Source organism: Triturus cristatus, chromosome 3_2 (assembly GCF_964204655.1).
Source record: "Triturus cristatus chromosome 3_2, aTriCri1.1, whole genome shotgun sequence".
NCBI classification, from domain to species: Eukaryota; Metazoa; Chordata; class Amphibia; order Caudata; family Salamandridae; genus Triturus; species Triturus cristatus.
Window position 1 is genome coordinate 957,265,283 of NC_140584.1, and position 17,540 is coordinate 957,282,822.

The following is a 17,540-nucleotide window of genomic DNA, read 5'->3' on the forward strand; positions in this document are numbered from 1 at the left end:
CAGTGTCGAGGTCATTCTATGTGTCCTCGAAATTTTCTGAGGCTTCCTCGTCTTCCGGCGCCTCAATGTCTCGCTCGAGAGCCTCATCGCGAGGTTCGGAGGTTGGAGATGACTCAAGAATCTCCTCTTCTTCCCCTTCTGCATCTTCTGCCCCTTCAGCGTCAACATTGTCTGCTTCGGCGACGGGGATCTTAGAAATTCAGAATTCCTTGAGTGAGGTGTTGAGCTCCTTTTTCTGGAGGAGCGTCGCCATTTCGGCATCGAGCTGTTTCCTTTTCTTCTCGACTTATAGTGCCCTCTCGGCGTCAGAGGTCGGAGATTTTCTATTCTTGCTCGCGCTTGCCTCTGGATTCCTTTCGGGGTTTGTGTTCGACACTTTGTTTTGGCGCCTTGTGCGATTTTCCCTAGTCGGTGTCGCTTGGTAGGGTTCCGTGGGGTTCTTCTGATCGCGGCTAGCCTTCAATCGCCTTTTTCTTCGGCGTCGGGGCTGCCTTAGGCTGTGCCTTATTGTCATGGCCCTTTGGTTCCGACGGATGTGTATGGTGTCTGACCTAATCCGTCTTCTTCTCTGTCTGCCTTCTGGCCAGAGAACCGCTCTCTCTCCCCGCAGCTCTGCTTGTCCATCGCTCCTGGTGCGAGGTGGGTTCGAGACCGCTCTCGACCCGCTATCTGCCTGCCCCTGGTCCTCTGTCGGTATTGCCTGCCTTGTTACTTGTCTTTGATTATTTTGTCATTTTAATCGTTACCGTCTGCTTCAGTTTTTCCTGTACCCCTGTGCCTGTTCTCGTAGTCTCGTCCAGCCGCCACGGCCCCTCCCCCCCCTTGCCGCTTCCCACCTCCCAGCTGCACTTTTCCTCCCCTATATTATGGCAGCCGCTGTGCGGCCACGCTGCGCCAAAGGCAAGCACGTCTGCGCTTGTCTGCGACCACCTCCAAGGACCCTGGATCTCCGACCATCCACCGCTACGACTCAGCCGGCCTCCTCGCACTCAACCCAGGAAAAAACAACTGCCAGCAGTCCAGGCCGAACACGACCCACGGCTAGTTCTCCAGCCGCCACTGCTGCAAAATCTTCACCACCGCTCCAGGCGCCAACACCGACGACACCCTAAGATGCATCCTCCTCAATGTGCGCTCCATGCACAGTCACGCCGTAAAGATCTGAAACCTCCTGGACACCCTCTCATCCAACGTCGCCTTCTTTACAGAAACCTGGACCAACGCCTCCTCCGCCCCTGACATCGCCATTGCCATCCCGGACGGATACAAGATCCAGAGGAAGGACCGCCCCAACCACCCAGGAGAACGACTTGCCATCGCGCACAAAAACTCCCTCCACCTCGAGTGACACCTTCCCCGTGGCCGATAACCTGCACTTCCAGGTCCAGACCAGCCCCAACTCCACACTCCGCGGCAATCTCGCCTACAGACCTCCTAGTCCCTGAGCCCTCTTCGCAGACACCATCTCAGACTTTTCATCGCCCCCCCATGCCATCGCCTCCATGGACTACATACTCATCGAAAACCTGAACTTCCACCTCGACAACCCCAGCGACCCCCAACTCCACCACCCTCCTGGACAACCTCGCCAACATCAGATTGAAACAACTCGTCACCACGCCGACCCACAAGGCAGGACACACCCTCGACCCCATCTTCACAGCATCCACTTCAGCCACACCACGCAACCCTCATGGACTGACCACCATTGTGTACACTTCATCGACAAACCAAAACCGCCCAAACACGCTCTGCGCCCTCTGTGAAGAAACTGGAGTAGAGTCACCGAGGAGCAGCTCAACTCCAACCTCAACCGCAACACCCCCACTGCTGCAATTAATGCCAACCTCGCAGCGAGGGAAATTCACACGTGGATCTCCAACTGCGCAAACAAGCTCGCCCTGCTATGCAACTCCGATAGACACCGCCCCAAGAAAGCCACCTGGTTCACCACCGACTTCCACAGAGCCAGACGCACCTGCAGATGCCCAGAGAAGAACTGGAGAAAAAGCAAGACACCTGAAAACCACACCCCCTACAAGAACGCCATGACGGAGTACCACCAACGTATCAGAACCACCAAAAGAACCTTCTTCCACAACAAAATCCTCACCAACTGCAGCAACTCCAAGGAACTCTTAAGCATCATCCAGGAATTCAAAAAGCCCCCCAGCGAAGCCACGGACATCACCCCTTTCCAGGATCTCTGCTGCAACAACTTCAACGACCAAACTCCTAACTCCGCAACCATCCCGCCCTCCGGCAACACCAGCCAACCCACCATCTCCTCCTGGACAATGGTCGCGACCGAAGAGACCGCCTCGACCATGAAAGGCATCTACTCAAGGGCCCAAACAGACCCCTACCCACCACACATCTACCTCAGAGCCTCCACCGCCATTGCACCGGAATTACAATGCACCATCAACACCACCTTCGAGACCGGCACTTTCCCCGATGACTGGAAACGTGCAAATGTCAGAGCCCTGCTCAAAAAGCCCTCAGTAGACCCCACCGACCTTAAGAACTACCGGCCCATCTCGTTCCTCCTCTTCGGGGCAAAAGTTGCTGAGAAGACTGTCAACGCACAACTAACAAGGTTCATCGAAGACAACTCCATCCTCGACCCTTCTCAATCCGGATTCTGCAGCATCCACAGCACCGAGACCGCCCTACTCACAGCCACAGACGACTTCTGCACCTTCCTCGACCAAGGCCACACCACAGCCCTTATCCTACTCGACCTGTCAGCAGCATTCAACACCGTCTCCAACTGCACACTCGCCACCAGACTACATGCCGCTGGCATACAAGGGACCGCCCTCGACTGGATCCGCTCGTTCCTCACCGGCAGAAGCCAAAGGATCAGACTGCCACCCTTCCTCTCCGAACCCACGGAAATCAGCTGCGTATCATCGCTCAGCCCAACCCTCTTCAACATCTACATGGCCACCCTCGCCGCCATTGTCAGACAGCACGGCCTCAGCATAGTATTCTATGCCGACGACGCCCTGCTCAGACTCTCCCTCACCAAGGACCCCACCATCGCCAGACTCAGTTTCCAGGAAGGAATGCAGGACGTCGCATCCTGGATGAGCAACAGATGCCTGAAGCTCAATTCCGAGAAGACAGAAGTCCTCATCCTCGGAACCACCCCATCAGCATGGTCTGGTCACCCCCACGCTCCTCTGCCTGTGCCTGCTCCCGCAGCCCCAGCCACCCGAGGGCCGCCGAGCCCACACCAGCCTCCCGCAGCCCCAGCCACCCGAGGGCCGCCAAGCCCGCTCCAGCTTTCCCGCCGCCCCAGCCCGTGGCCCCACCCCCCCCCAGCCGATTGGCTCGCGCTCCCGCCTCCCCGCAGACCCTCCCGACCGGCTCCCTTCTCATGACGTCCCCAGAGCGACCGCGCAGCGGACGCGCGCAGCGGGAGCACCGATTGAGCGCCGAAGGTGCGCCAAAGGTAAGCCCGTCGACGCCCGTCCGCGCCTGGACCGCGCCCAGCGCCAGGACCCCTGGCCCCCGCAGACCCCAGCCCACCCGCCGGACGTACGACGCCGCCACCCTCAACGCACTCAACGCTGGCCGAAGCCCAGGATGCTACCGAGCCACCCCGAGACGCACCCACGGACCCTTCTGCTGCAACTCCTGCAAGTTCACCTGCATCCGGACCTGCACTACTCCAGCACCAACCAAGACCAAGACGAGCAACAGCAGCAGCCACCTGAAATGCATCCTGCTCAACACCCGCTCCGTCCACAGACACGCCGTCGAGCTCTGGAACCTGCTCGACATCACAGCCCCAGACGTCGCCTTCCTCACGGAAACCTGGATGAACGCCTCCTCAACGCCCGACATTGCCATCGCCATCCCAGACGGCTACAAGATCATCCGAAGGGACCGCATCAACCACACCGGAGGAGGCATCGCCATCATCCACAGGACACCATCCGCATCACGACCAACACCGACGACACCCTCGCACCCGCCGAGCACCTGCACTTCCAGGTCCACTTCAACCCCAAGACCACCCTCAGAGGCACCCTCATCTACAGACCCCCGGGACCACGCACACAATTCAGCGAAGACATCGCCGACTTCATCAGCCCGCACGCCCTCCCCTCCGCTGACTACATCCTCCTCGGGGACCTCAACTTCCACCTGGAGAACAACAACGACCGCAACACCACCACCCTGCTGGACAACCTCGCCAACCTCGGACTCAAGCAGCTGGTCACCACCCCCACCCACTACGCCGGACACACACTCGACCCCGTCTTCTCATCCAGCAAGGACATCGCCTTCAGCCATGCCACCGGACTCCACTGGACGGACCACAGCTGCGTCCACTTCAGCTTCAGAAGGACCACGATCCACCACCACCAGCAACAGGTTGCACGCAGAAGCTGGAACAAGATCACAGCCAACCAGCTCGCGACCGCCCTGAGCAAGAACCCACCCACCAGCGCAACGAACCCCAGCCATGCGGCCACCAACCTCACGAAGTGGATCAGCGACTGCACAGACGAACTCGCCCCTCTGAAGACCCCGACTAGCAGACCCGGTAGCAAGAAATGCCCATGGTTCACCGACGAACTCAAGAGCTCCAGGAAGAACTGCCGAGCCCTCGAGAAAAACCTGGCGCAGAGACCCAACACCGGACAACATGACTGCCCTCAAGCTCGCCTCCCGAAAACACCACCAACTCATCCACGCCACCAAGAAAACCGCATTCAAGGAACGACTGGACAACAACTCACACAACAGCAAGGAACTCTTCAACATCGTCAAAGAGCTCTCCAACCCCAACGCCGGTAACAACGACATCACCCCTTCACAAGACCTCTGCAACTCCCTCGCCTCCTATTTCCACAACAAGATCGCGGACATACACAACAGCTTCAGCACTCAACCGACGCACGCCACGACCGAACCACCGCCCCCCACCACCACCCTCCGCGCCTGGACCCCGATCAGCACCGAAGACACCGTCCGCACGATGAACTCCATCCACTCCGGATCTCCTACCGACCCCTGCCCTCACCACGTCTTCAACAAGGCCGACGCTGTCATCGCACCCCACCTGCGGGACATCATCAACACCTCATTCGACACCGCTACCTTCCCGGAGAGCTGGAAGCACGCCGAACTCAGCGCTCTACTAAAGAAGCCATCAGCCGACCCCACCGACCTCAAGAACTACCGCCCCATCTCGCTGCTCCTGTTTCCTGCAAAAGTCATCGAGAAGACCGTCAACAAGCAGCTGGCCGCCTTCCTCGAGACTAACGTATCCCTCGACCTCTCGCAGTCTGGCTACCGGGCCAACCACAGCACCGAGACTGCCCTGATCGCAGCCACCGATGACATCCGATCTCTGCTTGACAACGGAGAAACAGCGGCCCTCATCCTCCTAGACCTCTCCGCGGCCTTCGACACTGTCTGCCACCGTACACTAGTACAGCGACTCAGCAACGTCGGAATCCAGGAGAAGGCTCTGGAGTGGATCATCTCCTTCCTCGCCGGAAGGACACAGAGAGTCCGCTTCCCCCCGTTCAGATCTGAAGCCACCGAAGTCATCTGCGGCGTTCCTCAAGGCTCCTCGCTCAGTCCAACCCTCTTCAACGTGTACATGAGCCCCCTCGCAGACATCGCACGCCAGCACAACCTCATCATCATCTCCTACGCCGACGACACCCAGCTGATTCTCTCCCTCACCAACGACCCCGCCACCGCCAGAGCCAACCTCCACGAAGGGATGAAAGAGGTAGCCGAATGTATGAAGAACAGCCGCCTGAAACTGAACTCGGACAAGACTGAAGTCCTCATCCTGGGATCCTCACCCTCCGCCTGGGACGGCTCCTGGTGGCCCCCCGCCCTAGGCAGCGCACCCAAACCAAGAGACCACGCACGCAACCTGGGCTTCATCCTGGACTCCACCCTCTCCATGACCAGACAAGTCAACGCCGTCTCCTCGTCGTGCTTCAACATCCTGCGCATGCTACGAAAGATCTTCCGGTGGATCCCCACCGAGACCAGGAAGACGGTCACCCAGGCCCTCGTCACCAGCCGTCTGGACTACGGCAACTCCCTCTACGCCGGAACCACCGCCAAACTCCAGAAAAGACTTCAGCGGATCCAGAACGCCTCAGCGCGACTCATCCTGGACATCCCCCGTCGCAGCCACATCTCCGGACACCTGAGAGACCTGCACTGGCTCCCGGTCACCAGGAGAATCACCTTCCGTCTCCTCACCCACGCACACAAAGCCCTACACAACCAAGGCCCAGGATACCTCAACAGCCGCCTCAACTTCTACGCTCCCAAACGCCAGCTTCGATCGACCGGCCACGCCCTCGCCACCGTCCCCCGCATCCGAAGAGCCACCACAGGGGGACGGTCCTTCTCCTTCCTCGCCGCCAGGACGTGAAACTCCCTCCCGACCCACCTCCGCCTGACCCAGGACCACCTCGCCTTCAGGAAGCAACTCAAGACCTGGCTGTTCGAGCAGTAGCGGACCCCCCTCCCCTAGCGCCTTGAGACCCTCTGGGTGAGTAGTGCGCTATATAAATGCTTTGATTGATTGATTGATTGGAACACCACCTGGTGGCCCACCGCCTTCAGCGCACCTCCCACCTCCACGGACCACGCCAGAAACCTCGGCATCGTACTCGACTCCTCCACCCTCTCCATGAACCGACAGGTAAACGCTGTTGCCTCCAGCTACTTCAACACCCTCCGCATCCTCCGTAAGACCTTCAAATCGATCCCCTCGGAGTCAAGGAACACAGTCACCTACTCACTCATAACCAGCAGACTCGACTACGTAAACGCCCTCTACTGACGGCATCAACAAGTCTCTACTCCGCAAGCTCCAGACGATACAGAACACCGCTGCCAGACTCGTCTTCGGCATCCCCTGACACGAGCACATCAGCCCACACCTACGGAACCTCCACTGGCTCCCCGTTGACAAGAGGATCACCTTCAAAATATTCAGGCACGCCTACAAATACCTCCACAGCACCGGACCCAATACCTCAATGAGAGAATCACCTTCCACGTACCCAAAAGAAACCTCCAATCCGCCAACCTTGTCCTCACCAAAACCTCACGCATATGCAGAACAAGATCAGGGGGAGAAGCCTTCTCCTACATCGCGGCCTGGAACAAGCTCCCGATCAAAATCATACAAGTCCCCTCCCTGAATGCTTTCTGGAAGGCTCTCTAGACCTGGCTCTTCGAATGAACGGAACTGTGGACCCCATCTTCCCACCCAGCGCCTTGAGACCCTCACGGGTGAGTAGCGCGCTTACAATCCCCTGATTGATTGATTGAACCCTTTGCTTTCTTTTTGTGAGCGTGGTTTTTTTTGGAGTCTCTCTAGAATTTCAATGTCCAATCCTTCGTCCATCAATTCTGCTGGAACTCCCTGGTCCTCTTCATCGATGAAAAACCTAGGTCCTTCATGTAAGTTTTTTCGATGCTTGGGACATTGTTACGTAGTGGGCCTCTCTCTGCTTGCGGCGTGTCCTGAGAGTTTTTGGCTGGAACACTACGCAGGCCTCAAAGTCTTTGTCCTTGTGGTCTTTGGGCAGGCAGAGGATGCATACGTCGTGTGGATCGTGTTATACAAATTTGTGGTGGCACTTGGGGCAGAATTTGAAAGGGGTATTTTCCATGGCCCCTACCTCGCAGTTTGTCGACCCTTGATGTCTTCAGTATTGAGGTTGTCAATATCGGAGTTAAGCCTTTCTCTCCGGTTCCAATGTCGATGGTTGATGTTGGTTTTCCAGTCCAAATCGCTACTTATTTTCTTCTTTCAGGATTTTTTCCTGAAAAACTTCAGAGCATCCCATCTTGCTTCCAGACCGAATGGCGGAAAAAAGAATCTGAAGGTGGCTACCACGCACAACAACCTCCAGGGCGCCGTCTGACGTCACACAGGGGACGTACATGGCACCACATGGTGGTCGACGACGTCCAAAATGGAGAGAAAAAAAACAAAAAACCTATTCTGGACCCAATCGCTAGAAGGCGGAATGATGCACAGCATGTAAATCCAGAAAAGGATTCACGCTGCAAAACCATATCATAGCCTGCAGGTCAGGGTACCTTTACTGCCCCATGATGATCAGGAACCAGTCTTCTAGGATGGCGGGCAGGGATGTACACCAGGTGTGGACTATTGTACTGCCCTGTGGGTCGATGCTCATGGGATGTGACAAAGGACGAAGAGAAGGACATTAAAAAGGGAAGATATAATGCACTGCACGTGTGTCATGGCACACAAAGGGATGGTGTGATAAGAGTGGACGTGGGTTGTACAGTTTGAGGTCCCTATACCACGGGCCCAATGCAGAGGCCAAGGAAACTAGGGCGGCCTACCTAATTGAGAGGCGAACTTATCACGGGCTAATCAGGATGTCCAAAGCAGCATATTACACTATTAGAATTAGTGAAGCTGGTAACTCGATGAAGGTGCTTTTCTTGCTCTACAAAACCCTCTCGAGTGGGAAACCAGCCATTGCTCCAGATGACTGCTCGGTGGAATCCTGTGACAGGATCGCAGACTTCTTCGCCGAAAAGATAGCCAAAATCTACTCGGCATTTCCTAGTCATCCCATTGCTGGGACTGAATATGCGGAAAGCCCGAGGGAATGGGGGGACAGACATATACTGACCAACTTTATCACCCCGCCCCCAGAGGACCTACTAAAAATCTGCAGATCCGTCAAGTCGGGTTCCCCGCGGGATCCCACCACGCCGAAACGGCTAGCGGATAGCTTACCGGTACTAGAACCATATATCAGACACCTACTGGATGTGTCTTTTAGCACTAAGACCGTGCCCAAAGACTGGAAACAGGCGGTGGTTCTACCTCTCAGTAAGAAACCTAACATTAGCTGTGAAAGCTAGAGAACCTCCAGCCGATCTCCCTTCTGCCCTACCTGGCCAAAGTGGCGGAAAAAACGGTAAACCTGCAACTGATGGATTTCGTGGAAGAGGTTGCCCTACTACACGATACCCAGTTTGGTTTCCGTCCCCGCCACTCAACGGAATCAGCGCTTCTGATGGCTGTGGAGACCCTACGCCAGGGGGTGGATGAGGGTCATACTATGGCCCTCATCCTATTGGACCTGAGTGCAGCATTCAACACTGTAGCTCATACCACCTTGCTAGTGTCTGAATAGTGGAGGGATATCTGGAGCTGCACTCGCATGGATCCAGTCCTTCCTGACGGGGAGAAGCTTTCAGGTCCGCCAGGGCGAGTGTTATTCCAGGGATATTGGATTGGGCCAGGGCGTACCCCAGGGATCGTCCCTGAGCCCCACCCTATTTAATCTATATGTCTCCCCAGTGGCCCCCATTGCTGAGGGCCATGGTCTGCACATAGTGTCCTACGCAGACGACACGCAGCTGGTTATCTCCCTCTCGCGAGCGCCCGGTCTTGCGGTGGACAGTTTCAGAGTCTGCATGCAAGACCTTGCAGCCTGGATGTCCACCAACTGCCTCAAACTAAATGGCAGCAAGACCGAGGTGCTCGTAGTGGGGGGGAACCCATCTATCTGGTCGTCGGCGTGGTGGCCTCCATGCTTAGGTGAGGTTCCAACACCCTGTCACGAAGTTCGGAACCTTGGAGTCTGGCTTGATGCGGACCTGTCCTTTGGACCTCAGATAGGACGTGTGGCGGGTGTCTGCTTCAGCGTCCTGAAAAGTCTACGGAAGGTCTTAGATCGCCTTCCTATGTCAGCCCGTAGAACGCTGGTGCACGCCCTCGTGACATCACGCCTGGATTATGGCAATTTGCTGTACCTGGGAGCAACCAGCAAGGCAATAAATCGCCTTCAGGTGTTGCAGAATGCGGCAGCCCGCCTCATTCTAAAATTTCCCAAAAGATCGGCCTCCAAAACTGCCCTTCGGACTCTTCACTGGTTGCCAGTGAGGAGTAGGGTCGAGTTTAAGGCCCTCTCTACCTGCCACCGCATCCTTACTGGGAAGGCGCCAACACCGCTCCAGAACCTGATCACCAGGTACGTACCCACGCGCGCCCTTCGTTCCTCCCATGGAGGCCTTTTAAAGGTCCCGAGGATAAGGCGGGCTCGCGTGGGAGGTAGATCTTTCCGCTACCTGGTGGCAAAGAGCTGGAATGCCCTACCTTTGGACCTCCGTCTGGAGTCATCTGAACCTAGCTTCAGGAGGAAGCTAAATACATACCTATATACACGGTAACCTGTGCAGACTTTACGTTCTAGTCTGCGAAAGTTCTTCTGTTTTAGCGCGGGGACACGCCATCTGAGCGTAACCAAGCGCTTTATAAAACTCCCTTATTATTATAAGGGCTCTAATGTTAGATGAAGCAACATCAGAGGGTGTGGGAAGAAGATGCTCCATAGCTAAAGGTTGTCATGGGAGGTGCAAAGAGAATCAACATTATAGGATGTTGAAAGGGAATGTACAAGGATCCTGAAGTGACCCTCTAATTTATGGTGAATGTGCAGAGGGGAAGCATTGTGCACAGGGTGAGCTTTTCCTGTGATGCTCTTGTACCTTGGTGCACAGAAGGAAGCATGTACACAGGATGAGTCTAGTCATGTGATGTTGCTCTGTTTCCTGGGTTAGTTTAGCAATGCGATGCTCCCTGTCACAAGCTTGCGGCACCACACACAGTGAGAGCGCAGGGCAGGAAGAAACAATGTCGCTTTGCAATATTTAGAACAAGATAATCATCATCTTTTGAGAACAGCCAGCGCCCACGAGCAAAAACAAAACAAGACTGCAAAGCAAAAAAGAAGACTTGGCTAAAAAAACAGAGTTGACTATAGAAAGTAAAACTTTGCAATTTTGTTTGACCTGTGGGACACTTTTTGCCAGTCATGTTTTTTGTTTGCAGGGCACTGGAAATTAAAAACAACAAAATAGTACGTCTATCTCGACGGGAGCAGTGGAGGGGCACTGATTAATTTGGATCAATCAGTGCTTGATTCCTGCTCCACAGAAAGGAACGAAAATGATGCCACACCTGCCTTGACAAATTACGAGTCTATAAAGAAGAGTGCCATATAAGCTAAGAAATGGTAAGCCATGGGCAGGCTCCAAGCACTTTTTAGACAACAAAAGTTTTGCAAGAGAGACGCATGTGCTAGGGCATGCACCTGCAGGCGCGACCCCAAAAAGGAAATGTTACTTACTTGTAGTCCTAGTTCTGCATTGTAGGAATCCTCACTAATAATCAAATGTAGAACATTCCCACACACATGTGGGGTCACAGGAACACTTAATTCTGAATATAACAGTCAATCTGTAGTTCGAGGTAGGCACCTTAATATCTAGATTATGTTGATAACTCCATAATTTGCAGGTCAGGGTAGCTTTTACTACATTTTTCTTGTGTAGAAGTAACTTCTTGATAGCAGCAAGACCACATTACAGAAACTAACTGAAAGGAATGTGCTACATTTTCCAAAATAACCTGTAGCCAACACTCGGAGAAAGAGAACATTGAAGGTGAAAAAGATGCCTGTCGGTTCAAAAGTGCAACATCTGCAAGGAAACCGGACTGTTTCTTTCGGTAGTAAGCAGCTTTTCTTTCCCAGCATGCAGTGTAATGGCAGTTAGCCTCACAGCCCCAGTTGATTTTCTGGCTTGTTCTAAGAGGATCTCTTTTCGGTTTTTCTTTCCCAATTTCTCATCAGGATTGAGGACTTTTTAACTTTTATCAGACATCTTTAAAGTCAATTTATTTCTCCATATTTTGCCATTTGAGAGAGAATTTTTCACTAAAATGACAAATCTGATTGTGAAATATCCCTCATGCAGAAGTGAAAAAATGCTGATCTCTCTCTCATTCGGTTTCTCTGATTTGTCTCCCATGCTACACCCTCAATAAAGGAATTACATTTTGTAAAAAACTGAAAAAGTGAGCCCTTGAAGACAGGTAAGGCATTAGTCTCAGAGAGAAGCTTGAGAACCTACGAGCAGAGGAAGTAGTGATGGAAATAGGCCAGAGAGGGGGCTATGAGCATAAGGGTCAAACGGGGCACTATAGATAAAGGAGGCAAAGAAAGCATTGTCACCACCATTCTAGATACTCCTGCCACAGCCTGGAGCACCAGTTAATGTCAAGAGAGGCATAGGCACAGACTTGTTCGCAGTCAAAGAGTCTGTCGACGCCGAGGCTGCAAATAACATTGCCTCTACCTCTGGGCCCATCCTGACCGATGTCGTCTCCACTGACGTCAAAGCTTGTTACGACAACGCTACCATCCACAATCGACGCAGATTAGTTGTCCAGTATTGGTCCCTTTAGTAGATTCACATGCTTGCATCATTCCATGTCGTGCAGCTGGGAGTCCGATGGTAAGCTTCAAACAGCAATACAAAAGAATTGCATTGAAAAATCATGAGGAGTGATAGTTTAGTAGCACAATCACCTCAATGGGGAAGATTCAACCTTCAGCAAAAGAGGTAAGAGGCACTGAACTCCACATACATCCCATTTCTATAGCACTAGTGTGGAAGCCCAGCCTCTGTTCAGGGAGGATAACCTATGAATCTTTGAATGATACTAATGCTGGAAAACTGGAGCTACCGGTAAATAGCATTTGATCCTTCATAGTTGCATGCTTGAATTAGAAAAGCAAGCAGCATCCAGTAAACACTTTATGTACGAGATTCATATTGCAATAAGTCGCGATTAATAAGATGGAGGAGAAGCATAAAAGAAGCTCACCTTATGGAAAAGATGACAAAACTGCCTGGACATGAGTAGAAAATACTATCTTTTGAAAATGTGGGAGCTCGTTCACGTTGCTGCTCTGCAGGTGCCCAACAAAGACACTGTAGCATAAAGTGATTCTGTGGCTAAAATGCCTCTTATAGAATGGGCTGACACTCTAGATTGTAAGCAAGGACCAGATTTAGAGTGACAAAAAAAACGTAGCAGCAGCACACCATCTTACTACTACTTGCTTTGAAAGCAGCTGTCCTCATTGTGGGTGACCGAAGGCCACGAACAGTCTGATTATTGGAATTAAGCAGCTGCAGACAATCCATGGAGTGCAGTTCTCTGCATTTGTAGCAAGATCTTGAAAGAACGCTTCGAGAATAAGGTTAATAGAAGTGAAAGTGAGAGCACTTTCGAACTACATTTATGAACGGCGACATCCTCACACAACACCAAAAATGGATGTTTGACAGTGAATGAATGAATTTCACATAACAGATGTAAGCACCAACAATAAAGCATTCTTCCGTGATACAAACTTGATGTCCGTTTATGTAAAGATCGAAGGGATCTTTCATCAACGTGACTAGGGTGGTGTTCAGTTTCCATGGAGAAGCCGGAGCTCTCACGGGTTAAAATGCCCTGAACAGACCCCCTCAGAAATTCCTTAATGAGTCTTGTTGAAAAATGAGATGAGGTTTGAGATGATCATCTGTACCTGTAAATATCAGCTGGATGGCCCTGATGGGGGCATACTTGAGAACTGGTGGAGAGGATAGAGGCAATAAATGCAGTCAGTGTGTGGGTCAGCCACAAACAGCCTGAATTTTCCACATGAACTAGATGCCTTGGAAAGAGCAGTTTTTGGTGGTATGGTTCATCCATTATTTGGCAAAGAAACAAGCTTTCCTTTTTTCCTTATCTGGGCCAAAATTCCAAAAGGCACTGGATTGAGCATAGTGCACAAGGAGCTGTAAATCAGTAAACCGTTCAAAAATGAAGATCTCTGAGCAGAACCCTAAGGGGCAGTTTGATACAATATCACCTCATTGCCTGTAGTTTGAGTGCTTTCCAATGACTTAATCGTACTACTAAAGTGACCGTGCACATATTGTTTTTTCAATGCAATATTTTAGTTTTGCTATTTGACGGTCACCAGGAAAAACCCAGTCTGATTATGGGAAATTATCCAAGAATGTAAATTAACAAAAGATCCAATGCTGGAGAACGAACATTTTATTTAAGTGACTCACCTGTGTTCCTCCCAGGTCCCTCCTCAATGCCTGCTTTAATATATGACATTCCATTCTTCTTTAGACATATGCATGGTGATTTGGGTGGGGCAGATGGTTACCCATTTATCCTGTGCCACATCAGGGTTGTCTATTACTTCCAATGCATTCTGGACCATAATAGTGTCATTACAGTGCTTTTTTGCAGAGCTGTGGCTATGTGCTGTATGACTGCATATTTAAAAGCATGCCTAAGGAAACACTATCCGAAATACCAAGGACGTCAATAGGCAGTCAAATTTGTATTTACCTGCGCAACAGTGGTTTATCATCTTCTGTGAAGAAACTAACTGCCTTCCCTTTATGCCCTGCTCTTCCGGTACGACCTGCCAGAACAAAGTAAGGATTATCACATTGTTTTGTATCCTGTGTACACTTCAACTTTCTATAGGCAAAAGAAAAAGTTGCTATTTAGTATTTTACAAAACAAAGAGCATCTCTACCCGAAAATTCATATATTGCCTCAGGCAGGAACTACGAAGGGCCCTAACTTACAAATTAAACTGAAACTATCTAAAAAAAAAAATACAAAAAATCATGAAGCAGTAATTAATTCAAACCAAACTGCTTGTAGAGCTATCCTGGAGGAAAAAAATATATCTTGGTTTGCAGCATCCAATTAATGTAATATCTGCTTCATTCTCTATGTCCTGATGCACAGCCTTACACATGGCCTTCTCTCGGTAACATCATAATATTTAGGTGCCCCTTTACACTCAATTGGACTTTTAACAACCATGGAACATCCTTTCCAGGAGACTATTTTAAAAATATACACCATTTCTACCCCTGTTTTGCCCTTCCTCCCAGTATGTTAATAGTTATTAAAAATAGAATATCAGTTTTGACTAATGTTTTATTTCATTCAGTAGCACCTGCTTACCTATGCGATGAATGTACTCCACCGAACTGGTTGGGAAATCGTAATTAATCACCATATTTACACCTTTAAAGTCAATACCTCGGGCCAACAGTGCGGTGCAGATAAGGACCCAAATCTTTCCTGCTCTAAAGCTCTGAATCACATTATCTCTCTATTGAAAAAACAACAAAAAATTGTTATTTGCAGATTTACTGACAGAAGTTATGAAAACCAACATATTTACATCTTGAATATAATGCATGTTACACAAAATGAATACTCACTAAACGTAATGGGTGTCCCTTCAGAAGAACGCCAAGTGTTGCTTAGGGGTCAGACAAAGTTCTTGTTGTACCTGATGGTTTTATCTCCAGTGGGGTGCACCGAGTGATCCTAAGTTCAATCTATACCCAACCCGTGTCTATGGATGGGAAGGGAGAAATACCCTTTTCTTCATATAGCCCTCACTCACTCTAGTACTGACATGCTTCATCATCGGGCTCACCCCAACTCCTAAAAGTCGGGTGGGCTCTACCATGTTTCAGGGAGCACTTATTGTAGGAAGGTGTAATCGGACTGCATGGATACCCCCACTTTTTTAGATGGTTTTTGACTTGGTCTGCCTGGGATCCTGCTAATCAGGACCCCAGTCCATCTGCTTTCTCCCTAAATTGGTTGTGCATGTACTTTAGGTACACTCCAGATTGGATTTTGGGGTACCCTTATCAGTCCCTAGTATATGGTATACTATGTACCCAGGGCATAGGTACCCCAGAGGCCTCTTGGGGGCTGCAGACTGTATTATGCCACACCTGGGAGACCAATCTAAATGACACCACAGGTCTGCTACAGCAGCCTGTGTAAGGTGGTGCATGCACATATAAACCCATCAGTCACCCCTATAGCAGGCCTTATCAATCCTGAAGGCAGGGTGCTAGATTTTATGTGAGAGGGTGCTCCTGGATGAGCAGAGCCCCTCTGCAGCCTTCGGAACCTATATTCCGGGGTTTTTTGTGATGCAGCCAACCATATATACTTAAGTGCATTATAACCTCGCAGTAAATGCTAACTTTAAAACGGCTGCATGGAAACATGTCATGTTTGGTGTCAAAAACCTTGGAATCATACCTCCCCGCCAGTAACTGGTGGGGGAGGTATGATTCCACCCTCCTAGAGGGGGAAATATGCCAACACCGGTACACCCGGTACCAGTTTTACAGAACCTGGCATCACAAAATGGATGCTGCCAGACACGAGTCTGCCCTCCTGCTGCTGGATGAAACTAGAGCAGAAGATGGCCTGACAATAGGTTTACTGTCACAGGGAGGTGTCACCACCTCCCAGACAGGCTTTAGTATATTGGGGCTGGGTGGGTGCACTCAGAGTGCTTTGATGTCTGCACTGGGGGCACATTTGGTGTCCCTGTGCATAGTCCAGCTCAAACCGGTTGCAGGAGCCATTTGCTCCTGCTCTGGTGCAAAACTGAACAAAGGACATGGGTGTAGCCACCCCTCTGTCCTGACCCTCCCATAGGTGGGTCCCCAGAGTTTGTACCACCCCTTCCTTGGGTATAAAGTAGGAACCAGATTTTACCTGGACTAAACTCTGCTACAGAAACCAAGTACTTCGATGATCTGCACGGCGCTGGATGAGTGAAGAATCTCCCTTGGAGTAAAGTAGTTACTCCCTGCAAGGCAGGCCCCTGAAACGCATCTAACCAGTTTGCATCTCCGAAGCTTCTGAGGAATTCTGAAGATTTCTGCAACACAGGAGGTGGGATCCTGAGGTCTCTGAGGTTGATCTGTGCTTTCAGCAATTCTGAGGCCCGTATCCCTCGTGGGGACCGTGCAATCCGAACCCCTGTGCACCACATACATTTGCAGCAGCATATGCTTTTTGGCGACCCCTGAGGCTGTGCTTTGGGTTACTTGTAGTCCTGGCCCGAGCAGTATTTCTACTGAAGATTTCCGGACTACACTCTATGAGTGTTCCGTGGGAAGGTATTTTGTGATTCAACTTGAGGTCCCTTCGCGATCCCTGGTCCGTCGACCTGTGGGTCCCTGTGAAGGTAACTTTGACTTTCTGTGGGCTTTCCTGGTTGCACCAGAAGTGCCCTGACTCGCTATAGCTTGGAGAGTCCCCAGGACTTGCTGGTCTGTACCAAAGCATCTTTCCTCTGCCTGCGTGGGTTGCAGTTGCCAAGGCTTGTTGGTGTTCAATCCGGACACTGATCCCCCCCCCAGCACTCTACATCCTTCGCGGGACAGCTCACCTCTGGACTTTGGTCATCATCGACGTCTCCTGGTCCCCGTGGCTGCAGAGTCCAGCTTCACCTCTTCTCACCTGAAACACCCGACATCGGTGGGCATTTGTCTATCGTGCCCCTCATTCACTGTGAAGTGACCCAGACTCTGCCCCCTCTGCTTTCAGGTTCTTCTCAGCTCTGATCCAGGCTTGGATCACACCGAACACTTTTCATCTTCCCGGCAGCAGCACTTCTTTGCATCACACCATTGAAATCAACTAGAGTTTCTGACACCACTTGACCCCTATGCACCCGGCTCCTCTGGGATAGGTAACACGGGTACCTCTGTACTCTCAAGGGTGCTGGCCTTAGAACCTTCTATGTTCCAAAGGGTTTGCTTGAAGTCCTCTCCTAAGTGTC

At 51.4% G+C, this 17,540-nt stretch overlaps 1 protein-coding gene across 3 annotated transcripts in view; it reads right to left on the reverse strand.

The window, feature by feature from the left end:
* DDX52 (DExD-box helicase 52) overlaps nt 1–17,540 on the reverse strand; it is a 135,178-nt gene that overhangs the window by 34,104 nt on the left and 83,534 nt on the right. For all 3 annotated transcript variants that reach the window (XM_085649498.1, XM_085649497.1, XM_085649496.1), the window contains exons 11-12: nt 14,897–15,047; nt 14,264–14,339 (exon numbers count right to left, since the gene is read on the reverse strand). In XM_085649498.1, the coding sequence (XP_085505624.1) occupies nt 14,264–14,339; nt 14,897–15,047 (227 nt within the window). The remainder of the gene's footprint in view (nt 1–14,263; nt 14,340–14,896; nt 15,048–17,540) is intronic.